A 27,742-nucleotide genomic window follows, 5' to 3' on the forward strand; every position below is an offset into this window, starting at 1 on the left:
GCACAGCAATCTTAACCAGAGCCAGGGCCACTCTTCCCCCTAGCTAGAGTGTGCAAGGAGTCTGGGCCTCTAAGTGCAGGATAGAAACCACATGCCCTCAGTGGGAGCCTGGCCAGGGCAGAGCAGCCTTCTCTCCTGGAGCCCCTGGCTCTCACCAGGCCCTGGAACAGGACCATAGCAAGGTATGTGGCTTGTCTTGGAGGAAAACACTTGGGGCACCTGACCTAGAACAATTCTTTTATTCAAAAACTGCTGGTGTGTGAATCTCCTCCTTCAACCAGGCCAGGAAACCACCCCTGATGGGAAGTGCACACCTCCACGGGGTAGGGGGTGTGCAGCAGGGGGGTGCCCAGCTGGCAGACAGGCAGGGTGGGCAGCAATGGAGACACCCACCAGAAAGCTGGTTCTGTGACATAAACTAAGGGATAGGGAGAGGGGAGGGTGGGGTAAGTCCAGACCAGAAACCCCCAGGGGCCCGGCTACCAGCTCGGGAGAGGATGGAGAGAAGGCCTCTTGCCCTGGTTCATGCTGCCCCATTGGCTGCTACGATGGCTACCTTCTCCCTTCAAATTCTAGCTGCAGGTCCCTGTCCTGGGGATACCCACAGCCTGAGAGCCCTGCTGCCCAGCGACTCAGAATTCTGGCCCCTCTGTGTGGGAATATCTCCCAGCAGGATACAGGGAACATCCACTCAGGGCCTTCCCACCTCATGATCCATCCGCTTGTTCACCTGGAAACCAATTCTCAACTAACTCAGTTCCAATTATGGCAAATTCTTGCTCTGGAGGTGGGTCTGTGGGGAGTGGGATGGATCTAACTAACCTGAAAGTCTCACTGGGTGAGGGTCCTTGGCCTCCCCAACCAGGCCCAGCCAGGGTACGCCTGGCACAATGCACCACGCACCCTCCCAAGCCCCTCTGGCCCAGCCTTTAAGTGTCTCTGTCGGCCGTGGGCTGGTCAAATCAGCCACGTGCCTTCGGATGAATGTGGTGGCAGGTCACACACGCCTGTGAAGGTGAGATCCTTGGAGTGAGGGGCTTGTGGCCCATAGCACTTCGGTGCTCCCAACAACGAGGCCTGTCCCTTTGACACTCCAGCCAGGTAGATTTCCAGAGTCTTGAGCAGCCGCCTGGGGCTCTTCTTGGCCAACACCTCCAAGTCTGGAACAGAGGATTGGAGAACAAAAGGCTTGACGGGGTTCTGGACTGCACATTAGTCCGGGCCCAGCAGCTCTAGGCAGCTCTCTCATCCCAGACCCCGCGGGGAGAAGGGTGAAGGAGTGTTCTAAGATGGAGGGTCACCAGAGAGGGAGGATGACGGACCAGAAAAGGCCACAGCAACCACACCTCCTAGCTTGACCAGGACAGTCTCAACTTGGAATGGTTAGTCCAACTCTTGGGCCCAGCTTTTGATTCAGAAACCATGACCACCCTAAGTCTGAGGCCAGAAAGGGAGGACAGGTGGCAGAGAAAGGAGAGCTAGCAGGCTCCAGAGGGTGGGCTAATGGAGACTTTGAGAAGCTGGAGCTCGAGAAGGTGTGAGTGGGGGGCTGGGGGGAAGGGAAGCACAGTCCAAACCAGGTTAGCCACCACCCTGGGGTCCCTGAATCTGGGGAGGGGGATGCTAGGGAGTTCAGGCCTCTCCAAGAAAGAAAGAGCACACCTTTGAGGACAAAGCCAGAGTCAGCGATGGTCTTCTGCTGCGTCCTCCAGACATGTGCGAGGCGGAGGAAGGTGGCGGCATAGAAGCTGTTCACCACGGGGATCACTTTCTGCTGCCGGTTACACTCCCTATGGCACAAGCGGGGTGGTGCACTCAGCAGCCGACAGACAACGGCTAACAGCTGGGTGCCTTGGCCAGCCCCATTCCCCCAGTGAGCCATTCCCCACACAGCCTTCGACCCCAGGGCAGGGTTGGGAGACGGGCACGGGCTCCCCAGAGAGAGCAGGGAGAATGGCGTGGGGATGGGAGGGAAGCAGGTTCTGCTGGGTCCCTGTCATCAGCCAGACAGCAGGCAGGACTGAGCAGCGGGGACTCACCTGGAGAGGCTGTCCTCCCTTAAGGCCTGGATTGTGATGCGGGTGATGTTCACGGACATCAGACAGAAGGGGAATTGCTGGAATGGAGTGGGCAAAGGTCAGCAGCAGCCCCGGCTCTTGCCTTCTGGAGCCGCCATCCACAGCCCAGCAAGGCCGGCTGTAAGCAGGGGCAGCCACGGCCCCGAGGCGACAGCTGACATTGCTGATGCCACACTTGATTTTTGCAATAATCATCCCATTTCCCAGATAAGGAGGTTGGGACTCAGCAACCTGAAGTCATCTTCCTGAGGGGCTGCAACCAGGATCCCAACTGAGGATAATTCACTCCCAGCAGGCAGAACCCCCATGCTAGCTCTCCAGCCTCTTCGCCATCCTGACCCATGGGCTCTCCTTGACCTTCATTCACCAGACCCACCATGGTGCTGCCCAAGCACTGCACCACCCCTTGGGGGCAGGGTGAACACAGGAGGGGTGGGGCTTGGTTATCTAACTGTACGGGTTCCTACAATCTCTTCCCCCTTTTTCTAGGCGTCTTTTTATTTGACTGCTCATAAGCACTTCATTCAAAAGTAGACAGCGCAGGTAGAAAGTCAGCCTGACTTGCTGTCACACCCCATTTGTCAGTAACAGAGGCCTGAGAACTAGCTGTGCAGGTCAGAGAGGGGGCAGCATGGGGTTCAGCAGGGCTGCTGCCCCGGAGGGGGGGCCTCAGAATTCCCTGTGGGGTCCACTTTAATGCTTTATTTTTTGGAGGGGCATGCTCCTTTCTTTTTTATTTTTTTAAAGTAGGCTCCATACCCTGTGTGGAGCCCAGTGCAGGGCTTGAACTCATGACCCGGAGATCAAGACCTGAGCTAGACCAAGGGTCAGATGCTAAACCCACCAAAACATTCAGGTGCCCCACCCCTCCCATTCTTTCATAACCAAAAAACTAAGAAAATGAAGAGAGGCTTTTCCCAGGACATTTTCATATATTATATGTTAGTTTCCACCGTTGCACATACTCAAGGACACCCACTGAGAGGGCCCCACAGATCAGTGCACTCATTAGTTTAGAACAAGAGCCAAAGTCTATCCCATCTGCTTCCCCTGAGAAGAAAAAGCCATTACATTATGATGCAAAACTGTGCTGTCCACTATGATAGTAAGTAGCAACACAGAACTATTTAAGTTTATTATCTTTTTCAAAGATTTTATTTATTTATTTGACAGAGAGAGAGAGAGAGACAGTGAGAGAGGGAATACAAGCAGGGGAGTGGAAGAGAGAGAAGCAGGATTCCCAATGAACAGGGAGCCCAATGAGGTGCTCGATCCCAGGACCCTGGGATCATGCCCTGATTAAATTAAATTTAATTAATTTAATTTTTAAAATTAATTAAAAAATTAACATTCGGGTACTTGGGTGGCTCAGTTGGTGAAGTATCTGCCTTTGCCTCAGGCTCAGGCTCAGGCTCCTCGTTTAGTGGGGAGTCTGCTTCTCCCTCTCCCTCTGCCCCTCCCCACACCACCCTGTTTGTGCTCTCTCTTTCAAATAAATAAACAAAATCTCTTTAAAAAAGTTAAACAAACTTAAACATTCAATTCCTTAGTTGAAAAAAACTCAAGTTTTCAGTCCTATTAGTCCTATTTCAAGTGCCCCATAGCCATGCGCACTCAGTAGTTTCTGTATCAGACAGTGCTGATATATGACATTCTCTTCATTGCAGAAAGTTCTGTCTGACAGCACTGAACTGTCGAGGGCCTTCTGCCTCCACAAAGAATTTTCTCAGGGTCTTCTGTGATATCTGGGTTCCAGATCTTGGCCTGGCCACCCACTAGCTTTGTGTCCTTAGAAAGGCCACCTGAATTCTGTGAGACTTAGCTTTCCCATGTCTTAAAACCAAAAAGGAAGTACCTTTGAGTGACATGCTGGAAGAGTTAACACACCAGGCCCGAGACTGCTGTCCTTAGAAAGGCCTGCTTGCAGGGGTGGCCCCTGGCTGGCACCTGGGAACCTGGATTTGGGAAGGGGTCCCACCATTCCCTCAGGATGACTCATGTACCTAAGCTGTTTGTGCAAACAATGCGATTTATGAATATCTGCTTTTTCTCTGTGATTCCAGCATTTGGGTATGTGCCACACAGATGGTATCTGCACAAGTGCCCCCCCCCCTAAAACCTTGGGGACTGAATCTCTCCATAGTGAGCTCCCTGGCTGGCAACATTTCCTGTGCCACACAATTCAATGCTGGAGGAATTAAGTGTGTCCTGTGAGACTCCATCAGGAGAGGACTCTGGGAAGGAAGCCCAGCCGACTTCCTACAGTTTAGTCCCATGCACTCCTTCCCTCTGCTGGTTTTGCTTTTGCTGGACTAGATGAGAGCTGTGTGTACAACTACAGACCAAGTCCCGTGGGTCCTCCCAGCACATCCTCGACCCTGAGGGTGGTCTCGGGGACCCTGCCACGCGTGCCATGCTGGATGGAGTCAAGTCACTAACATCACACTCCCCGAGATAGGTTTTATTACCTACAGTTCAGTTTCTACCATCTATCCCAGGACCTACTCCCAGAGTTACTGTCAGAAGTAATCTAGATCACATATGCAAAACACTAAGCACGGTGCCAGTCCGAGGAGGTGCTAACAACGGTTCATGATCGTCATCCTTGCCTCAACATGAGCGGCTGAGGTCAGTGGCAACACATTTACGCCTTCATGAACCGCCTATCTACCACATCCTTGTATAAGATTGACCTCTCCTTTGCCTTTTCTCAGTCTAAAAATTAATAAGGGAACAAGAATATGGCAGCAACATAATTAACAGAGGATCTATACCTCGTGTTCACTCACTCTTGGGAACATTCTAATCAAGCCCACTTATTAAAAAGCAGAGAAAAACTGGGATTCAGATCTAACTGTCTCCTTTTCTCCAGCAGTTCTGTTGGCCTTGGAAAGTGTTGCCTGCAGCGAAATACCACCAGGAGGCTGAGTTTAGGGAACTGACTGAGGGACAGCAGGGGACATCAGACCTGGACTGTTTTGAGTTTCCATTTAAGATTTCACTTCTCCTCATCCCTCACACTGGGGCTTAACCACCTTGGAATCCTGAAGCAAGGAAGACCAGGTCATCTTTTGTGGGGGCTGCTGACATGGCCCCGTCCCTGGAGATTCAACCCAGTAGTTCTGGGGAGGGGCCTGGGACTCTCAAGTGGGTTGCTGGCTGACCAGAGCTGCCCTAAGGAGCCTGCTGCTAGGCCTGCTGTCAGGAGGCAGGTCCCAGGCCCAGCTTTACCCTTTGCTAGCTTTACCTCTCTGACCCTCACATTCCTTTGCTGGAAAACAGTTTGCAAGGATCACTGCTGCCCTACCTCTTCATCGGCCAGTCATGTTGGTGGAATGAAACGATGGGTGGAAACTGCACAGAAGGCTAGGGGAGTGTGTGTGTGACTAAGTGCGATTATAAGCCGCTTCCCCGCCTGCCCTGAGCAAGCAGCTCATTGTGCCCTGTGTCTCTGTGTTGTAACCTCTCGGCTTCTCAGGGCGGCTAAGCACACCCACCCTGCTGGGATTCCGTGGAAGCCTGCCCCCTTCCCGCCCAGCACTTCTATTTTTGGTCAGCTCCCTTCCAGCAGGATGAACCACAGGTACCTTGAACTTGAGTTCTTCCCTTAGGAGAGAACAGGACTGGTTATGGGCAGGGCTGTGTCCCCAACTGCTCCTCTGATCTCACCATGCCTCCTGGAAAACGGTGTTTTCAAGATTCATAAGGGCTTGAGGTCAAGGTTTACTTTAAAACCTCGGAATTGATGGGGGCGCCTGGGTGGCTCAGTGGATTAAGCCCCTGCCTTCGGCTCAGGTCATGATCTCAGTGTCCTGGGATTGAGCCCCGCATCCGGCTCTTTGCTCGGCAGGGAGCCTGCTTCTCTCTCTCTCTGCCTGACTCTCTGCCTACTTGTGATCTCTCTCTCTCTGTCAAATAAATAAATAAAATCTTAAAAAAAAAAAAAAAAGACTTATAAAACCTCGGAATTGCTTATAGTTCAAGGAATTATACAATAAATCTGGAAAGGACCTTGGAATTTTTTAGGCCAGAGTAAGGCCCAGAGAGGTGAAGTGATTTGTCTCAAATCATAGCTCCATAATAATACCACAGATAGAATGAGTGTCTAGCTTCCCGACGTCTGCACCAGCCCTCTTGTTTTATTAGGTTAAGCTGCAATTCCGTCTTATTGTCCGACAGGCATACTGTGGAGGAGTAAACATAAATCCCAGAAGCTAGCAGGTGAAGGGATGAGAAACACATTGGTCACACTGGTCAGTCTGGGTCCCTGCCTGTCCCTGCTGTCCCTGCTGATCAAGTTCCCAGCATTTCCCCTCTCATCCTGTTGCTCCCTCTGTCTGTGATGCTCCTCCCACAGATATCTGAATGGCCTGCTCCCTCCCCTCATTCAACTGAGGAATTCTGAGCTGGCAAAAACTCTCTATCCTGGCTTCCGTTTTCCGTATTTCTGCAGGAAGCACTTATAAGAGAGCCTTCATGAATCACAAGAAGGGAGACACTGAGGTCAGAGATGACCTATAGGAAATACTGATTAGCTGTGGGACCTTTGGCAAGTCATTTCCCTTCTCTGGGCCTCTATCTAAAATGAGAGGCTGGGGGCGCCTGGGTGGCTCAGTTGGGTAAGTGTCTGACTTCAGCTCTGGTCATGATCTCAGGGTTCTGGGATCAAGCCCCACACAGGGTTTTGTGCTCAGTGGGGAGTCTGCTTCTTGCTCTCTCCCTCCTCTGTCCCTCCCCGCCATTCATGCTCAGGCTCTCTCTCTCTCAAATAAATAATTAAATTCTCTGTCCAGAGAAATGATCCTCGAGGAGTAAAGGGGCAATCAAGACACCCAGGCACACCTTGGCTCTACTTTCTTAAGCCCATGAGCTCAAGATTCTATATCCAGGGGGTGCCTGGGTGGCTCAGTGGGTTAAGCCTCTGCCTTCAGCTGAGGTCATGATCTCGGGGTCCTGGGATTGAGCCCCACATCGGGCTCTCTGCTCAGCAAGAAGCCCGCTTCCTCCCCTCTCTCGCTGCCTACTTGTGATCTCTACTTGTCAAATAAATAAATAAAATCTTTAAAAAAAAATTATACATCCAGAATCTGACCACTACACACCACCTCCTCTGAAAATACCCATCATCTCTGACTTGATTATAAAAGCCCTCACTATAGACTATTCTCAACCTAGCAGCTGATAGGATACATTTAAAAAGTTAGATTGGATCACGTACTCCAGGCTGCGAAAACCCTCACTTTATTTGGAGTAAAACTGGAAGTCCTTACCACAGCCTACCAGGCCCTCTGCCATCTGTTCGCTGTTCGCCATAGGACCTCCCTTCCAATTGCTCTCCTGGGCTCCTTCTGTTCCAGCTTGTTCCCTGCTACCCCTTCACGTGCCAGATATGATCCTTCCTCAGGAGCTTTGCTCTAGTGCTCCCTCTGCATGGAATGTTCTCCCCCAAACACCAACTGGGCCAACATCTTCACCTCCTTCAAGGTCAGGTTTAATTCCCACCCTCTTGTGAGAGTTAGCCTGAGCACCCTGTAAAATACTCCCCACGGAGGTGCCTGGGTAGCTTAGTTGGTTAAGCGTCTGCCTTCGGCTCAGGTCATGATCCCAGGACCCTGGGATCGAGAGAGGGAACCTCCTCTCCCTCTCCCTCTGTCTGCTGCTCTCCCTGCTTGTGCTCTCTCTCAAATAAATAAATTAAATCTTAAAAAAAGGCACTCCTCATATTTTCCTAACCTACTTGTTTTTTCTCCTTAGTGCTTGCCACCTTTGAACATACTCTATCATTTATTTATGTGTTGGGCTCACTGCCCTGTCGTTTCTGCTAGAAGGATCTTTGTACATAGATGTGTCCCAAGCACTAAGCACAGTAACAAGCATAGGGAATACTGAAGAGAAGCTTATTTACTGGATGAATTCCAGGTCCCATGAATGTGGCGTAGGTGAAGGCAGGGAACAGGTCAGATTTGTTTTCTAAAATGGTGGGACCACTACCCTTTACTACCTGGCAAAATCATTAAACCCAACCCCAAAGAAGGCTTGGACAGACCGAAAGCTACAGAAGCCACATCTGGTCTGTCAGTAAGACCATGTGTCCCTTGCCCCTCATAGGTAGATCTCCTCCTCTGGGGCACAAACAAGCTAACTCTCCTCCTTCAGGGTTAAGAGAACCTACTGCTGCTCAAGGGATGTCCTCAGGGATGACAGTGAGTTGACACATTAACATCACAGCTGTGCCTAGTGCTCTGGTACACATCTCATTTAATCTTTCTAATTGTCCAGCTGAAGAGTCCCTGATTTCCATTCTACAGATAAAAAAAAACAAGGCTTTGAGGAGTTGAAGCACTTGCCTGAGACACACACTGAGTGGTGGAGCTCAGATTCTAGTACAGGTCAGGCTAATGGGGGAAACCTGGTCCTGCATCAGTTGTCCTGAGAGCCCTGAGCAACTAGAGACAGCCCCCCTGTGAGGTTCTCCTGGTTGTTCAAGAGCATTCTGTACCAACAATGGCTCCACAGCCCTCTTCTCTAGCTGCCCAGCAAAGCCCCACCTGGATATGGTGACGAGATAGGCGGAAAATCTCCTGGGCCATCAGCAAGGTCTTGGAGTCCATCACCAGGTAGAGCAGGTGTAGGAGGGCAAGGAAGCCTGCTCCTCTCAGGTCTGTGGCTGGATTCGCTCCTGTAACCGAGAGGAAGAACTGAAGGGCAACCCAATGCCAAATGAAGTCCCCCCTCCCTTGAGCTTCAAGGGCTTGGCTACCTTTGTTAGGCCAAGTGGGGAACCTGGACTCCCACTCCTGCCTGACTGTAACGAGGTGCCCCTTAGCTTCACTAGGGTAGTGTCGGCAAACTGGGGAGCCGGGACTGAGCTCCATAACTTTGTGTCGTCAGTGGAGTCCACACAGGACTCCTGTAATGAGTCATGTAATGAAGCACTGGTGCCCCTCTTAGCCAGTGGAACCAGCAGAGCCCAAATGGGGTACCTAAATTTCTACCCCTGCCGCGCAATAACGAGTGACATCCTCCTTCCCCCACTGGCTCAGCATCAGAGGAAGCCTGCTAAAATAAAAGATTTACAGCAGATCCAGAGTGTCATTACATAATACCCCAAATATCCAGGATACCAAAAAAAAAAAAAAAAAAAAAATCACTTGTTACATTAAGAACTAGGAAAATCTTAATTTGAATGAGAAAGATACTTAATAGATAGCAACACTGAGATAACACAGCTGTTGGAATTACCTGACAAGGATTTTAAAGCAGCAGTTACAGGCAAAATAATGGTCCCTCCAAAGACATCCTTGTCCGAATCCCTAGAACCCAGGAGTATATTTTGTTGCATGGCAAGGGGAAACTAAGATCATAGGCAGAATTAAGGTTGCCGATCAGCAGATAGGGAGATTATCCTGGATTCTCTGGGTGGTCCCACTGTAATCAGAAGAGTCCTTAAAAGTGAGAGAAGAAGGCAGAAGCACAGAATCAGGGAAAGAGATGCAAGGCTCAGGGAGATGCTAAGTTCCTGGCTGTGAAGAAGGAGGAGTGGAGGTAGCCTCTAGAAGGTGAGAAAGGCCAGGAAACAGTCTTTCCAAGAGTCTCCAAAAAGAAATGCAGTCCTGCAGCCACAGTGATCTTACCCCAGTGAGACCTGTTTCGGACACCTGAGCTACAGAGCTATAAGGTAATAAGTTTGTGTGGTGAGGAGCTGGCTGGCTCCACAGGAAGAGCATGGGACTCGTGATCTCAGAGTTGTGAGCTTGAGCCCCATGCTGGGTGTAGAGAGTACTTAAATAAATTAATTAATTTTAATAAGTTTATCTAGTTTCAAGCTACTAAATTTGTGGTAATTTGTTACAGCAAAAACAGAAAACTACTATAGCAGTTATCACAAAAATGCCTTTAATAAATAATTACACAGTTTGAAAAAAATTTAAAAAGTAGAAAGTCTCAGTAAAGAATTATTAGGTATAAAGAACCAAACAAAAAACCCTTACAACTGAAAAATATAACTAAAATTAAAAACTCACTTGATAGGCTCAACAGCAGAATAGAGACAACAGAGGAAAGAATCGGTGAAATTGAAGATGGAACAATTGAAATTATCCAGTCTGATGAACATCAGAGAGAAACAAAGCAAAGCAAAACAAAACAAAATGAGCAGAGCCTTGGAGATCTGTGAATTACAGAACAGAGATCCAAAGGAATGAACAGCACAGAAGAACTAGCAACTGTGTCATCAGAGTCCCACAAGAGAAGAGAAAGTATGGGGTTGAGCAAAGTACTTGAAGTATTCATTTATGTAGAATTTAAGAAACAAAACAAATGAACAAAGAAAAAGAGGGAAACAAAAGAACAAATTCTTTTTTTTTTTTTTTTAAGATTTTACTTATTTATTTATTTGACAGACAGAGATCACAAGTAGGCAGAGAGGCAGGCAGAGAGAGAGGTGAAGGCAGGCTCCCTGCTGAGCAGAGAGCCTGATGTGGGGCTCGATCCCAGGACCCTGGGATCCTGACCTGAGCTGAAGGCAGAGGCTTAACCCACTGAGCCACCCATGCACCCCAAAAGAACAGATTCTTAACTGTAGGGAACAGATGGTTACCAGAGTGGAGGCAGGTGAGGGGATGGGTGAATAGGTGAAGGGCTGAGAGTACACTTATCTTGATGAGTACTAGGTGTTGTATGGAATTGTCGGATCACTGCATTATTCGCCTGAAACTAATATAACATTGTATGTGAACAACACTGAAATTAAGGAAAAAAGGTACTTGAAGTAATAATGGCTGAAAATGGACCATATTTGGCAAAAGACATAAACCTATAGGTTCAAGAAGCTGAGCAAACCCAATAGGGTTAAAGCCCAAAGAAATCCACACTAAGACACAACATAAACTCCTGCAAACTCTAAAAGATCTTGAAAGCAGAGAGAAACAACTCCTTACCTCTCATGGAGAAAGAATTCAAATGACAGTAGCTTTCTCATGGAGGCCAGAAGCAAGAAGCACAGTGTACAAGTGCTACAAGAAAAGAATTGTCAGCCTGGAATTCTTTGTCCAGAGAAACGATCCTTGAGGAGTGAAGGGGCAATCAAGACATTCTCAGAGGAAGGGAAACTAAGAGAATTTATCGCCAGCAGAACTCCTTTAGAAAATGGTTAAAGGAAGTTCTTCAAAATGAAAGGAAATGATAAAAGAAGAAATCTTGGAATATCTAAGAACAAAAACAGAGCAGTGGAAAGAGTAAGCATCTGGGGATATACAGCAGACTTAGCTCCTCCTCTTGAGTTTTCTAAATTGTTTGATGGTTGAAATAAAAACTGTAACACTGACATGATTCTCATTGCATATGGAGGGAAATAATATAATTGTATTACAGATCAGGGAAGATAGAGGGATTTTAACGTGTCAATACCAACAGACCAATTAATTATGGGTACATAAAATTTCCTTTTTAAGTGAGGACATTTTCTGGGGCACCTGGGTGGCTCAGTGGGTTAAAGCCTCTGCTTTCAGCTCAGGTCATGATCCCGGGGTCCTGGGATTGAGCCCCACATCGTGCTCTCTGCTCAGCGGGGAGCCTGCTTCCCCTCCCCAGCCCTGCCTGCCTTTCTGCCTACTTGTGATCTCTGTCAAATAAATAAATAAATCTTTAAAAAAAAAAAAGAAAGAAAGAAAGGCAAGCTGGAGCCTTATTAAAAAAAAATAAATGAGGACATTTTCCTATTCCATATAAATGTAACTTGATATATTTTCAAAAAAGAGTAGCATAATCCAAAAAACAGCTGAAATCAATTTGTTTCACTCAAAAAATAAAATAGTATAAAGCAAAATTTTCATCTGTGTTAAAAGGAAAGAGGAAAAAGAAAAAAAAAACAGATTGCAAATCCAACACTTTGATGCTTTCCATCTCTCTTAGAGTAAATGTCTGACAATGGCCTGTTAGGCCACAAGGGACCTTTCCACTTCAGCCACACTTCTTACTATTTCTAAAGCGCAGTAAACATGCTTCCCTTGGGCCTTTGTATTTCGCACCCTCTTCTCCCAGATACCCTGCCTCAGGGCGCTGGCATGACAGGAAGGGGACTGTCTGGGCTCTCACTCTAGTTCTGGATTCAGGAGTCAAGGAAAAGAAGATGATCCATTCCTGTCTCTTACCCTGAAAGCCCAGATCTTCCCAGTGGTCTCCGTGGAGGGCGCAGTCAAACTTGGAGCCAGTCAGCTTCTTGTAGATGGTCTGGAGGACTCGGCCATGCATTGGGTCCTGATTATCCAGGCCACCTGCCCGAAAATACACCCCCAGTCTTTGTCGGACTGCCCGCCCCTCAGGAGAGGACTATTTCTCAGAGAATGGTAATGTACCATTCGAACTGGACTGTACCAAGATAAGATCGAGCTGGACTGTACCAAGAGACTGTGTTCTCCCACGTTTTCACCCCATAGCTCCCGCTCTCCCTGCCAACATGGTGCATGCAAGACCTCAGCAACAGGTGTGCAAACAGTGCTCTCTGCTTGACCACATATGCAGCCCCTGCTCGTGGCAGCACCCGTGCACTCACATTGAGCAATGGTCAGGACCAAGTCCCTTTCTTCTCGGAGGCCCTGGTGGAGTTTTGGAGGCCCAAAGAGGCAGTGCCGGATGGCAGCGAGCCCCGTCCTTCGAATAGTTGGCTGGATTCTTTTCTGGGGAGGAAGTTGCAGGTAATGAGCAAAGGGCTGGGTTCACCTGCTCTAACTTACCATCAGGATCGGTACAGGGACTTGTAGAAGAAAGTAGCTTCCTCAACTAACTGGCTAGTCTCTGGGCCAGGGAAATGGGGTAGGGGCTATGAAGCACAGGCTCCATCTCCAGACACAGGCTCTGCTGGCTCCCAGGATTTTTATTAGTAGAAAAGAGATGTCCCTGGGCCACCTGGTGACTCCATTGGTTAAGCGTCTGCCTTTGGCTCAGGTCATGATCTTGGGATCCCGGGATGGAGCCCTGTGTCTGGCTCCCTACTCAGCAGGGAGCCTGCTTCTCCCTCTTCCTCTGCCCCTCACCTTGCTCCTGCTCTCTAATAAATAAAGAAAATCTTAAAGAAAAGAGAAATAAAAGAAATGTCCCCAAGTATAGGCATTATTAGCCCATTGTCTGCATTTGTTCCTTTGGGTTTGTCTAGAGCTATTTTTCCATTGATGGCCAGAGATAGCTGGCACGGGGACCCCGCTTTGGTCCAATCAAGCCAGGCCAGGCTTCCCAGCAGGGCTGCTTTCCCTTCTATAGGTCCATCTCTTTCTGCAAAGGGCATAAATTACACAGCCTAGCAGTCCTCTCAACCTCCAGGACAAGGGAGCCAGTGAGGAGGGGAGTCTAGTGGGGACTTTTGGAGCTGGATACCTGAGGGATTGCTGGAGCATTCTGTCCATTCCACAGGGGCACCTCCTAAATCAGGTCATGCTGACTTATTGCTCAAGGGCCACTGCCGCAGGCCTTAGAATATTCTGATTTTGGTAGCTTCTGACCCTCTGCATCCCATGAACCAATCTGATTCTTGACTTTTCAGCCTCTCTTGAAGCTCTGAGGTTTTAGGTTGAAGATCTGAAACCAGAATCTTCTTCTTTTTTGAAACATTTTATTTATTTATTTGAGAGAAGCAGAGATAGTGAGAGAGAGCATGAGTGGGAAGGAGAGGGAGAAGCAGACTCTCCGCTGAGCAAGGAGCCTCATGCGGGGCTTGATTCCAGGACTCTGGAATCACGACCTGAGTCGAATGCAGACATTTAACCAACTGAGCCACCCAGGTACCCCTGAAATCACAATTTTTTTTTTTAAAGATTTTATTTACCTGACCGACAGAGCTCACAATCAGGCAGAGAGGCAGGCAGAGAGAGAGGAAGGGAAGCAGGCTCCCCGCCGAGCAGAGAGCCCGACACAGGGCTCCATCCCAGGACCCCGGGATCATGACCTGAGCCGAAGGCAGAGGCTTTAACCCACTGAGTCCACCCAGGTGCCTCTGAAATCACAATCTTCTAAAAATACTCTTAGTCACTCAAGATGCCCCAGAAAGTCCACCAGCTTTTATTTTCCTCAATGTTTCTTTTTCCAACCCCACATATTTTTTAAAATTCCCAGATAACTTCTGGCTCCCTGATAGGTTCAGGGAATGATAGATTTTCCTACAATAGTCATGAATTACTCAGCTTTCTAGACAGCATGCCTTGCTTCCCTAAGTAACTATCTAACATTTGATTCTAGACCTCCCCATCCCTAAGAGGGAAGAGCAGGGAGCAGCTACATAGACCTGTGTATAGCAGGGCCACAAGAGCTCTGGGGACACAGTCCCAAAAAGGTCACTGGGTTCCTGCATGAACCTTGGGTCCTTGGCCACCCCTGATTCTGTGCTCCAAGATTTCTTAGGTTAGGTAGGGTCCTCAGCTGGAAGTTTCCATCTTGCTTGCCTAGTGCCCTAGGTTGGTGGGATAGAAACCTGGCTTCTGGGAAGATGCTTTGCCTGCGACCCCAAACTCCCTACTTTCATACCTTGAAGGAAGAGAGGTCCACAGTCTGGAAATGCTGCAGAGCCTCACTGAAGGAGATCAGCTGCCCAGGCTGGTCTACACTGGCCTGACTCCCTGTGGCAAAAGGGAAGACATTCTCAGATTTATAACGGTTGTCATTCTGTCTGTGCACATTCACTGGGGGCCTTCTGATCATCACCTCTAAGCCAAACACTGGCTTTCAGGGACAGACATCAGATATCTACAGCTAAAACCGACCTTCTTTTAAGGGGCTGGCATTCTCTGCTGGGCCAGGTCCCTTTTTAGACCAGGCTGTTCAGGAGCTTGCTAGACTGACCTCTGAAGTGAGTAGGGACAGATCTGCCCTGCAGGGGGTCCCAGTCCATTCATCTGTGAGGAGGCAAGTCACTGCCCAGAGTAGGTACCCACAGAGGAGCATGCCAAGGTCTGTTTCGGGAACTTTCCTCGCTTCCACTTTGCCCCTTTTCACACCCTGTATATGAATGACCCCCTCTCCAGCCTCTGGTACAGTCCACAGGGAATGAACGTATCCGTTAGCAATGTCGGGGATGACTGACATAGTCCACTATAACGACTTTCTAGGAGCCCAGGTATAGCTCGAGCTCGATATGGGCCCGAGCTCTACCCTCCTGCAGCTTCATCCAAACCTGTCAGAACACGAAGTGAAACAGTATTTACCCAGCCCTCAAAGCCTTCCAGCAGATGGCTTTAGTCCCTATCTCCAGAGACCTCCTTGTATAGTGAACAACCTGCTTACCCTTGGGCCAGGACCCTGGCTGCCTGCCTCCATCCTTCTGTCCAACCTCATCACCCTGCAGAAGCGACCCTGACCAAGGTACTCCCTGTCTTCTCTCAGGTCTGAGTAGATGGCAGCCCTTTTCCCGTGGCATTCACTCCCATTTCCTCCAGAGGTGGAATGTCATGATCTTTGGATTAGAAAGGTACTGTATCCTAAGTCAGGGAGCTAAAATGGGAACTCTCAGGAATTCGGTGTCCTAACCCCAGGGCCACAGAAACGCTAGCCACACGTGGATGGGGCCTTCATTAGCAGTGGAATGCCATTCCTGCGGTTACCTGACTCTGTCTGGATGTTGTCCACAGCTTCCCATTCTTCTTGGGCTCTGAGCACCTCCGCATTCACAACTGTAGTCAAAAGAAAAGGAGACCCTCTGAGACCTGGGGAAGTCTGGATCGCTGCTGCAGCCTCAGCCTTGTCCTTGGGTCCCAGTGCCCTCAGATACCCTCTCCACACGGGGGCCAGAGTGAGCGTTCGAAAAGGCAGATCTTATGCCAATCCCCTGCTTGAAAACCTCCAGGGGTTCTCCATCATGACTCTCTAGATAAAACCCAAAGTCTCCAGCACAGCATCTAAATAATCCCACCATTTGGATATTTCTTCCACCCACAGCTGTGCGCTAAGGGTATCCAGAACTCCTCAACTTCCTCAGCCCCTTGCACCTTCAATGCCCTTGCTCAGACGGCTCTCCCCCTGCAGTCACCCCAGGCACCTGCATCTCCGGTCCCAACCCTTGTGCTGTTTGTTATTCCTCCTCAACCCTCGGTGAACTTTGACATCTCCCTCAGCCAGCCACCTGGCCTGACTCCATTAAGTCTGCAGAGGGAGCCCGTGAGCTTCTTCGAGCCCCTGACACCCAGGCTCCTCAGCGTGGTGACTGTCTCTCCCACCACACGGGGCGCTACACGAGGACACGTTTTCCAGAACCCAGGGCAGTGCCCCACACAGGACAAGGGTTCAACAAATGTCTGCTGAATGAATAAAAGCACCAGGAATGGGGGGGAAAGCAAGAGAGAAAAAGCAGCAAAACAGGTTCTCTGTAGTCCCCGCATAGCCCTTTCTCCAAAACGCAACTGTCACTCTAACCCAGACTGCTGGCGCGCGTCCTGTTGTGGCCTTCCCCATTTGCTAGACAGGAAGTCAATACAACATGGAGAAAACGGAGACCCTTCAGTCCAAAGCCCCAAATCGTGACCCCTTCAGCCTCCAGCCCCAGTGCTAAGAGTGAGAGGGCAGCTCCTCTTGGCCATGCCCATCTTGATGGAGGATATCACAGGGCAATGAACTGTTTCCAAAGTATACTTGAAAATAAAATAAAATACTCCCAGAAACTTAAAACACTAACAGAAATGGAGGCAGAGAAAGTTGCTGGGAAGCCCTAAAGGGCTGCTGCTGAGAGCAATTCCAGAGCCAGACTGCTGGCAAGCACTTCCTGTCTGTGCTCCCCAGCTGCACTTCTGTGGACAAGTACTTAACCCCCGGCCATCACTCCTGGACCTGCTGGAGGATGGTGCATCTCTTCAGCTTCCAGGGGTGGGGGAGTGGGTATATGATGCAAAGGTCAGTACTCAGGACGTGTTAGCTCATGTCACTGACACCAGCTTGGGTTCAGGTCCAGCAGTGCAGGGGCTGTGGAAGCGGATGACATGGGTCTGGACTTCTGAATTCAGTCATGCAAGCCCCAACCTGGGGTGGACGGGGACCCTGAGCCTTGGGGCTTCCAAGGCAGGTAACTTCATCAGGATACAAACTATATGAAGAAAATAAAATTTCCTTCCAGCATACTGGACCCTGGATGATGAAAAGGAGGGAGAAAGCAGCTGAACAAAAAACAAAACAAACAAACAAACAAACAAAAAAAAAAAAGAGAGAGAGGGGCAGCAGCAGGGACTGCTGGTGAGGGCGCTGACGAGGGCTGCATTACCCCTCACCCTCGCTGGCACCTGGCTTCAGACTCTTCACCCTGCACCTCTTTGTTTCAAGCAACTTGGTCAAACTTTTTTTTTTTTTAAGATTTTATTTGAGAGAGAGTGAGAGCGAGCGAGTGAGCATGAGTGGGCGAGGGGCAGAGGGAAAGGAGGAGAGAGAGAGAGAGAGAGAAGCAGGCTCCCTGCTGAGCACAGAGTCCCTTGCAGGACTTGATCCCAGGACCCTGAGCTTACGACCTGAGCTGAAGTCAGATGTCTAACCGAATGAGCCACTCAAGTGCCCCTCTTTTCTTTATTAAAGATTTACTTGTTTATTAGAGAGAAAGAATGAGAGCCCAAGCAGGGGGAGAAGCAGAGGGGGGGAGAGAGAGAGAGAGAGAGGAATTTCAAGCAGACGCCCCACTGAGTGCAAAGCCCAAAGAGGGGCTCCATCTCATGACCCTGAGATCATGACCTGGGCCAAAATCAAGAGCTGGCCACTTAACTGACTGAGCCAGCCAGATGCCCTTCAACCTTTCACCTACAAACAACTTGGCAGAAGGTTGTGAGCTCAGAGCAGAAACCTCACCAGCACCTGGGAATCTGCTGACACAAAGTGCAAGGTCTCAACTAGGAGTTGCAATCTAGTGTCTAAAAACTGGAGACAAACGTCCAAGGCATAGCAAGAGCACCTCTTCCCTTTCCTCTTGGAACCAGGGAGACTCTTCTTCATCTGAAGATGATCCTAACATAAATACTAATTTCCCCCAACAGAAAAAAATGGAGGCAAAACATGAATCTTCAGGATAGCGAATGCAGCTCACATCAGCACAGTTCTCTACTTTTCTTCCTTTTTCAACTGCCTTCTTGATTTGGGCTCTCTTCTACTTATCCATACGGGAAACAGTATCACTGAGTTAGCAAGCCTCTCCATCTATCTACCTACCTACCTATTTATTTTATTTTTAAACATTTATTTATTTTGGGGGGAGAGGGAAAGACAGTATTAAGCAGACCTCTGTACAGAGCACACAGCCCAACATGGGCCAGATCTCATGACCCTGAGATCACAACCTGAGTGGAAACCAAGAGTCCAACGCTCAACCCACTGTGCCACCCAGGAGCCCCATTTATTTATTTATTTTTAAAGATTTTATTTATTTATTTGAGAGAGAGAGAGAGAGAGAGAGAGAAGGAGAACTCAAGTGGTGGCAGAGAGAGAAGCAGACTCCCTGTTAAGCCAGGAACCTGGCACAGGGCTTGATCCCAGGATCCTGAGATCCTGACCTGAGCCAAAGGCAGGTGATTAATTGACCAAGCCACCCAGGCACCCATTTTAAAGATTTATTTTTTTGAAGTAATCTCCAACATGGTGCTCGAACTCCCAACCCAAGATCAAGAGTTGTATGCTCCATCAATTGAGCCAGCCAGGTGCCTCATAAGCCTATCAATTTAAATAAGCTGAGAGCAATCTGGAAGAAAACTGCAATTTTTTTTTTTTTTAAAGATTTTATATATCCGATTGACAGTGAGAAAACACAAGCAGGGGGAGTGGCAGAGGGAGAGAGGGAGAAGCAAGCTCCCCTCCGAGCAGGGAGTCGGACATGGGGGCCTGATCCCAGGACTCTAGGATCATGACCCAAGCCGAAGGCAGATGCTTAACGACTGAGCCACCCAGGTGCCTCAAAGACTGTTGTTCAATACAACTAAAAATATGTGGGACAGAGGAGCCTCGAGTCTGACTTCAGCTCAGGTCGTGCTCATCTTAGAGTCTGCTAGAGACTCTCCTTCTCCCCGTGCCTGTTCACCATGCTTGCTCGTGCACATGCTCTCTCTCTCAAATAAGTAAAAAATCTTTAAAAAATACCTGGTACACAAATGTTACTTGTACTGAAATATAAAATATTTTGGCATTTAAGGCAAAATCTCTAATAAATGTTAGGTTTGTCACTACACAGCAAAGATACAATTTTATTAGAAGAAACTTCATATGAGGCACCTGGGTGCTCAGGTCATGATCCCAGGGTCCTGGGATCGGGCCCCACATTGGGCTCTCTGCTAGGCAGGAAGCCTGCTTCTCCCCCTCCCACTCCCCCTGCTTGTGTTCCCTCTCTCGCTGTGTCTCTTTCTGTCAAATAAATAAATAAGTTAATTAATTTAAAAAAAAGACTTAAGAAGAAACTTCATAGATCTCCAGATAACTTTTCTGTAAGTCCCATATTCAAAGAGATTACATTTTCAGTTTATAGAACTTCAAGATAATAATACATAGCACTGAGCATCACTACAGATTTACAGTCTGTGCACTACGTACTTCACCTTAGCTCATGTAATCCTTACGCAATTCCCATCACTCAGGTTCTGACCAATTTGTTTTAGAGATGAACTAAGTGCAGTAAAGGTTAGAAGGTTAAGAAACTTGCTCAGGGTCCTATAGTTGGTGGGTGAGAGACGCAGGACTTAAACCAGAGATGTGGGACTCCAGAACTGGTTATTTCTCACCTGGTGAGTGGACCTTTCTGTGTCATAAATCAGCAAGTGAAATGAGTTTTAAATAGAGTATATGAAAGAATCATGTAAAGCAGATAAAATAGGATACTTTTTCAAAGCCTCTTCACATACACTCTCATTTCATTGTTACAATATCTCTCTGGGGACAGAGAAGGCACTGATGTCTTCAAGGCAGACATCTGATTTGCCCAAGGCACATAATAAGCTGCTTGCAGCACTAAATCAGGACTCGAATCTTTTGACTTCTAATCCAGTGTTGATTCTAATTTTCCTTGAAGAATGATAAATTTGTCAAATTCTATAGGACATGTAGTGAGAGAAATTCCAATGATGAAAAGCAGACAATGGGGAGCTCTGACTTGGGCCCCACCCAGGCTCCAAGGGCCCTGAAGGGGACCTTACCACCTGGCTGCCATCCGTTGGCTTCTGCTGTCAGGGCCCGGAGGATGCCATGATTCTTCAACTCTGAGATCTGCAGGGGCAGATGACCTTCGGTATGAGAGTGAGACCGTACCCTCCCAAGCACACAAACGTACCCGGCCCACAGTACAGAATGTTCTTGGAACTGGAGGTCAGAAGGATGGCTTTAAAGCCAATCTTAAAGAGAGACACATGGAAAACTCTAACTCTGATGTACAAGTTGGGTGACCTGGAGACAAGCATATGTTCTCCTTAAAGAATAAACAAAAATTCACACAACTCAATTGAGACTGTGAGGTGCCTTTGGTATTCCCACTGCACTTTACATTCTGCTTCCCTAGAGCAATTATCTTACTAGCTAGAGGTTGTTTTGCATGTTTGTGGCCCACAACTCCACCTCCAAGTGTGATTGGGGTCTCTGCCGTCCTGAGTCCCTGGTTTCTGGCCCCACAGAGCGGCATGCAAAAAAAGGTGGTATGGGCAGGAAGTCCTGGGGTGTGGGTGACACATACAGGAATTCCTCTGAGAGCCCGAAGAACACCGGTGTCCTTGTCATATGGTAAAGGATACGCAGCACACACACTTTCAACCTGTAAGACAAAGAAGGGTCAGCTTCTTGGGAACGTATCAGTCCTCTGAAGCTGACAGCTTAAATGTCACACCTTTTCCCAATACCACCCACACAAAGACGAATCAACTCCTGAGAACTCAACTGTAAGGAATCCTGGAAGGGAAAACTTCTGCTTAACCTCGTCTTAAGAAAAACTACAAAAGGCTTAATGTTATGGCAGATTTCTTGGCTCTGTGAAAGGTCTCAGGTGAAAGGTCTCAGGATTCTGAGTTTAGTGAAGCAGTTTCCTTACTTTTGGCCTTTTTGTTCAGCTAAACCTTTGCCCAGTAGAGCTTAAAAAAAAAACACTTGACCGGGTGCCTGGGTGGCTCAGTGGGTTAAAGCCTCTGCCTTCGGTTCAGGTCATGATCTCAGGGTCCTGGGATCAAGCCTGGCATCGGGCTCTCTGTTCAGCGGGGAGCCTGCTTCCCCCTCTCTCTGCCTGCCTCTCTGCCTACTTGTGATCTCTGTCAAATAAACAAATAAAATCTTAAAAAAAAAAAAACCCACTTGGCCAACTTCAAACAAACAAACAAAACAAAACCACTTAACCAACTCAGATTATCAAATACAGAATGAATTTTCCCAATATGTTGAAAAAAATCCTATAAATCAGTTAGGAAAAGAAACCAAACCCAGTAGAAAAATGGGCATGGATATGGATAGCTTACAGAAGAGGAAACTCGCACTGCTCTGAAACAAACACAAAATGCTCAACTTACTCATATTAAGAGACATGTCATATAAAACTGTTCTGAGGGGCGCCTGAGTGGCTCAGTGGGTTAAAGCCTCTGCCTTCAGCTCAAGTCATGATCCCAGGGTCCTGGGATCGAGCCCCGCATCGGGCTCTCTGCTCAGTGGAGAGCCTGCTTCTGCCTCTCTCTCTCTCTCTACCTGCCTCTCAGCCTACTTGTGATCTCTGTCAAACAAATAAATAAAAATATTAAAAAAAAAAAAAACTGTTCTGAGATAATATTTGTCACTTATCACATGAGCAAATTTCAAAAAGTGTGAAAACACACTGTGTTGGCTAGAAAGTCAAGTGTTTTAACACACTGAAGAGTAAATTGTTCCCACCTCCACTGCTTGACAATACTTGACAAATCGTACATGCTTTGTGCATTTTGGGCCCTTAACTGCATTCTAGAAATTTATCCAACAGATACACTCATCTGTGTGCAAAAGGACATGCTTACAACGTTATTCATGGTAGCACTGTTTGTCATAGCAAAAAGCTAGAAAAACCCGAATGCCCACTAATGGACTAATTCCACAAATAAAAGCATATTAACTCAATGAGCTCTGATCTAGCCATAAAGAAGAATAAGAAAGTGTTTCATGGACAACATGGAAGAATACACATGATATATTAAGTGGAACAAGCAAAGGACAAAGTATATACACTGCGTCATCATTTATATTTTTAGAAAATATAAACACAACTATATATGCTTGTCTCTGCCAAGACTATTTCCAGACTTAAACCCAAGGAAGCACGATTTTGCCTCCAGAAGAAAACTGGGTAGCTGGGAGACAAGAGGAGAAAGCAGTTTTTCACTATAGTACATGCTCCCTACTTTTTAGATTCTGAACATTGTGAATGTATTATTTTCTCTAAAATAAATAAGAGGAGGGGCGCCTGGGTGACTCAGTGGGTTAAGTATCTGCCTTGGGCTCAGTTCATGATTCCAGGGTCCTGGTACAGTGTCCTCCATCGAGTTCCCGGCTCAGCGGGGAGCCTGCTTCTCCCTCTGCTGCTCCCACTGCTTGTGCTCTCACTTTCTCTCTCTCTCTGACAAATAAATAAATAAATCTTAAAAAATACAAGGGAAAATATTAAAAGAAAATAACAAAAAAAATCAGTGCTATGTCAAGGCCCCAGAATCCCAAGGCCCCTGTTACTCTAATCCCTCTTACACATTTTTGCCAACTACTACTCCTTAAACAGAGCTGTGATTTCTTTGTGACCCAGACACAAGAATGGATGCCCGAACATAGCACAGCTGAGCAGACTCCTCTGTCGCTGGCCTCCTGATGCCTCCTCACGAGTATTTCCCACCTCAGTCCAGCGAACACACTTGCTGCAGCTCCTCTCACCTCCATCCCTTGGGTCATGTGGTTTTCCTCCAGAAGACACCCCTACTGCCACCTTTTCTGTGTCCTCCCGTCCCTTCAAGATCGGTTCTACCTCCTCAAGGTGGCCTGCCTCCCCTGTCCCCGACCCTGGGGCTACAAGGGTCTCTCCCCTTCTTTCAGTCCTACAGCCAGCCCTTCTACCGGGAGCACACGTCCCTCTGCAACAGGCCTAAGTGATGAGAAAACGGCTATTCAGATTTGCTTCCTACGTGTTTGGAGTATGACAACCCTGCTCACAGCCAGAACCCAGACATTTAGATAAGCGCTCGAGTTTAGGATTCCTGCTACGAGTTCCTGCCTTGCTTTTCGTTGGGCACTTTTTAAAATAACCACTTAGTGTTGAGCCTGAGAAAAGCCAGTGACCTTCCCCCTGTAAGTAACAGGGGTGCTTGCTCCCCTACTCCCTATCTTCTTGCTCATGATCTGGAACTGAGGACTGTCCCTCCCTTGGCTCACTGCCCCCTCCACACACTCACCCCTGCCACATTTCTGGAATCTGTACATAATAAGTCCCGTGACTCCACTTTTTTGAGTGTGCTGAAACTGCACAGTCAATCAAAACAGCCCTAGAGTTCTCACTTCCTCCAACATAGCCTATCTTTAAATCAGGCCCTGTGGCTTTGAGTGAAAGAACGTTCTTTTACACTTCTTTTTTCTATTCCTGACACCCATTAGCACAGTACTAGGCACAAATGTGTTCTCAAAAATTCTGATGATTCACTATCCTGAACAACTCCTTGCAGAGGCCCGTGTGCTCAGGGTTCATTCCATCCTTCCTTTCCGTCTCCAATTCAGTCCCCTCCAGTGGCCAAAGTCTTCTCTCTGGGAGAACAGTTCACTTTGTACAGGGAAGAAAACCTCCCTAGACTCCCAAAAAGGCTTTGTCCTACAAGCTCCATTAAGACCACTTCTGGACCAGATAGGGGGAAAGGTAAGGAAGGGAGGGTTAGCTGCCAGGCTCACACAAAGACTTATCACACAGGACCCAGAGTCTGAGGATAATCAAGCCAAAGCATGTGTTTGACAAGGGTCAATAAGGTAAACAGTCCAAATTGATAAATTACAAATAGCTTGGGGGGATTCCTGTTGACATTCTCCTCTCACCCAAACAAATCTGAAACAAAATGCCATGACTCACTTAGAAAATAAGCTACAAGCAAAGAAAGCATATGACTCTTGATCTCGGGGTTGTAAGTTTGAGCCCCACACTGGGTGTAGAGATTACTTAAATGAATAAACTTTAAAAAAAAAAAAAAAGGGAAAAAAAATTAAAAAATAAAAAAAAAAAATAAGGGGTTGGGGGAGGCTGTGTGGCTTAATCTGTTAAGCAGCTGCCTCTGGCTTGGGTCATGATTTCATGATCCTGGGATCAAGCCCAGGGTCAGGGTCCCTGCTCAATAGCGAGTCTGCTTCTCCCTCTCCATCTGCCCCTCCCTGCTCCTGTGCACACACACTCTTTCTCTCTCACAAATAAATAAATAAGCTCTTTTAAAAAGAAAAGATGCCACTAGCAAAGTCAATTGACTTAGAGGTGAATGAACAGAAGCTCCTCTTAATAGAACAAAGAGCATTATAATGAGGGTTTTCCCAAAGCATTTCTAAAGTTCTACATTCTCTTGATATATTGGGTGTTATTACTAATAACAATATATCCCAAATGAATACCTTTTTTCTCAAATAGAAGTGCTTGCTTACCTGTCCATCTCTTAATTCTTTCTCATTGTGGAAAGAGCAAGAGTTTTCATTCATGACTCAAAGTCATTTGTTCAAGTGAGCTTTGTCCTTGGCTCAAAAAAGAGTTTAATAAGGTCTGAGATTAGAAGTACGGGGGGAGCCAGAGATCCGACCGCTCTACCTTTGTCTTCCTTCTTGACAGTCATTCAGACTAAGAGCAAGTAAACAGTCCCCATGTGCCATCACCAAGGCTAGGAGGTTTCTGTGAGTACTGAAAGAAGTCTCTGGAGTCTCTGAAGTCTCAGCTCTGAAGAAAAAAAAAATTACAAAATAAAACTAGTTTCATCATCCAGTTAAGCTGCTGTTAAGAAAACCTGACTTTTTTTTTTAAATTTATTTATTTATTTGGCAGACAGAGATCACAAGCAGGCAGAGAGGCAGGCAGAGAGAGAGAGGAGGAAGCAGGATCCCTGCTGAGCACAGAGCCTGATGTGGGGCTGGATCCCAGGACCCTGGGATCATAACCCGAGCCGAAGGCAGAGGCTTTAACCTACTGAGCCACCCAGGCACCCTGAACACTTAACTTTAAAAATCTTAAAGCAGGAGCAGCTGGTAGCCCAGGAGGTTGAGCATCCCGCTCTTAATTTCGGCTCAGGACATGATCTCAGGTTCGTGAGATCATGTTCCCAGTACAGTAGGGCTCTGTGTTTAGTGGGGAGTCTGCTTCTCTCCCTCCCTCTGCCTCTGCCCCTGCTCGCATGCTCTGTCAAAATAAATAAATGAATCTTAAAAATAAATAAAAATCTTTAAGCAGCTGTGGATTTTTTCTGAATAAATTAGCTGCTTTAGTCAAATGCCTAACTCTTGGGATGTGTGGGTGGTTCAGTCAGCTAAGCATCTGTCTTTGGCTGAGGTCATGATTCCAGGGTCCTGGGATCAAGCCGCATCAGGGTCGCTGCTCAGCAGGAAGCCTGATTCTCCCTCTTTCTGTTTCTCCCCCAGCTTGTGCGCACTCTGTGTGTTGCATAAATAAATAGAATCTTTTAAAAAATGCCTCTTACTTTCCATGCCACTGGATGGAAAGAAGGGGATGCTATAGAGTCTGAGGGCTGGATTCTCAGTGTCCAGAAGGCAGCAGCACCGCTGTTAAGTGGTGAGGTCTGGTTCTGACAATGAAGTCATTCGATCTGGGAACAGCTTATCAAAGGGATGATGCTAATGTGTGGCATCCTGTAAGTGGTCTTAGCTGAAGTGCTCAGGCTTTGCTTAGGTCTCAGACACAGGTTGGGTCTGGGAGCTTAGAATACTAGACCCGATATCTATGGTGATAGAAAATCAAAATGCAACACATTGCCTAGCCTTCCTCGGTGAACACTAGTATTGCCCATGTTGCAGCCGTTTAGCCAGTTTGGCCAACTCTGACAGTCATCCCACAAGCTCATCTTGGGAAGAGGGCTAGACATGCAGGAATTGTACAACCTGGATGCCTGTTACGACAACAATCTGGATCGTAAGTCGGCAGATAGCCCATAAACAACTGACGATCACATTTCAGACTTGGAGAACTTAGGAAGGAGGGTGGCCTCTTTTTGAGGTCAGCTCCTGACCTTGGGAACATGACTTGGATTCCCTAAGCATTGGCTGCCAGTAACAAACTGGAATCTGTCAGGCGCTAGAATGCACTGATTCCTAGCACCTAGAATGGGAATACTTCCTGGCTATTGTGCTGGACATTTGGGTCACTGTAATTTAGTGGGAAGGACAGTGCTCCCTGGTCATGGTTCCTCAGGAACTAGCTCTCTCTCATTGTGTCCTCTGGGCCCTCATCCCTTTCCCTTCCCTCCTCCTTGACCTCCATCACACCATGTAACAAAAAACTCACACAGCCAACCTTGGGAAGGTGACAGGCAGGGATGGTACTAGTGATTTCAGAAAGCCTCTTCTGTTTCTGCGTATGACGTGAATCAGGCAGCACAGAAGCATGAGCAGCTATACACACCTGCTAGTGCCTCAGTTCTGGCTGGAGCTCTGAGGACTTCAACAGGGACAGTTACTATCTGTACCAGAGAAGAAAAGGGCAAAACTCCACCAAATAAGCCAGTAATGCAAGTTATGAGGTCACTCCCACCAACAGTAGGCAAATTCTTTATAGCTGGGGCCCAAAGAAATGGTCTTCCATAAGTATGGGTCCTTTTCTGTATTTTTTTTTTTAAGATTTTATTTATTTATTTGACAGAGGGAGACACAGCAAGAGAGGGAACACAAGCAGGGGGAGTGGGAGGAGAAGCAGGCTTCCCGCAGGGCAGGAAGCCTGATGCGGGGCTCCATCCCTGAACCCTGGGATCATGACCTGAGCTGAAGGCAGACGCTTAACGACTGAGCCGCCCAGGCGCCCCAGGTCCTTTCCAAACTAAGTATGGTACACCCACTTTAGGCAAGGAGCTACACATTAAGAGGTAACTTCTTGTTGGAGCTTCAACTCTCTGAACAGGTAATTAATCGCGACACTGGATCTACAACTTCAAATACAAATGCCCAATAGGTCTGACAGCCCTTCTCTGATCCTTTCATCAGGCTTGTACCTGGGCGGCTCCCCGGCCCCTCACTCCCCTCCACGGAAGGCAGGTACCATGGGGCCCAGGTAGAGGCTTGGGGGCACCGCCCGGCCCCCGCCGCAGCCAACGCCATCCCAGGCGGACGCCGCGGCCCCCGGCAAAACGACTGGCCACCTGGGGGACACAGGGCCGGGTGCTCGCCGGGTGTGACGCGCGGATCCCGGCGGGAATCTCACTCTACCAAGGTACCCCGCCAGACTGGGGCTGTGTGGATTCCGGACGGAAACCTCCTCACCAGCTGGTGCGGAAAACAGGTAAGCAACTTGCCTCGGGTCAATGGGCGAGCCCACGGCACCGCGCAGGGCAGAACCCAGATCTCCTGGGTCCCGGGAGGGATTCTCTCTCAGGCTTGCAGCTCCCAGCCTCGTCTCGGCCCGGGGAGACCATCTCCTCCCCACGCCCGCTCTGGGTTTGCGGACCGCGGCCCAGAAGTCCGGTGCCGCCGCGTCAGAGTCTAGACGCCGGCCCCGCCTTCCCGCGCGT

General features: G+C 48.1%; 1 protein-coding gene and 1 long non-coding RNA gene across 3 annotated transcripts; one reads left to right on the forward strand and one right to left on the reverse strand.

Moving 5' to 3' along the window:
• Positions 1 to 220: 220 nt before the first annotated feature.
• ELMOD3 (ELMO domain containing 3) lies at positions 221 to 27,742 on the reverse strand. Of its 2 annotated transcripts, XM_082743481.1 has the most exons (13): positions 27,527 to 27,742; positions 24,666 to 24,951; positions 20,737 to 20,814; positions 20,207 to 20,276; positions 15,665 to 15,733; positions 14,592 to 14,683; positions 12,631 to 12,754; positions 12,230 to 12,352; positions 8,627 to 8,757; positions 3,934 to 4,086; positions 2,040 to 2,116; positions 1,663 to 1,790; positions 221 to 1,160 (listed from the first exon to the last, which is right to left on the reverse strand). In XM_082743481.1, exons 2-13 carry the CDS (start codon positions 24,717 to 24,719, stop codon positions 958 to 960), a joined length of 1,302 nt encoding a protein of 433 aa, XP_082599607.1. In that variant the 5' UTR covers positions 24,720 to 24,951; positions 27,527 to 27,742; the 3' UTR covers positions 221 to 957. The 2 variants fall into 2 exon arrangements, with proteins under 2 accessions (XP_082599607.1, XP_082599608.1); XM_082743482.1 differs by lacking the exon at positions 3,934 to 4,086 and having other exon boundaries at positions 27,527 to 27,663.
• Positions 4,033 to 6,038, forward strand: LOC309870932. The gene is made up of 2 exons (XR_014314877.1): positions 4,033 to 4,706; positions 4,951 to 6,038. It is a non-coding gene; the product is annotated as an uncharacterized lncRNA (long non-coding RNA).

Source organism: Mustela nivalis (assembly GCF_964662115.1).
Source record: "Mustela nivalis genome assembly, chromosome: 8".
Classification (NCBI taxonomy): domain Eukaryota; kingdom Metazoa; phylum Chordata; class Mammalia; order Carnivora; family Mustelidae; genus Mustela; species Mustela nivalis.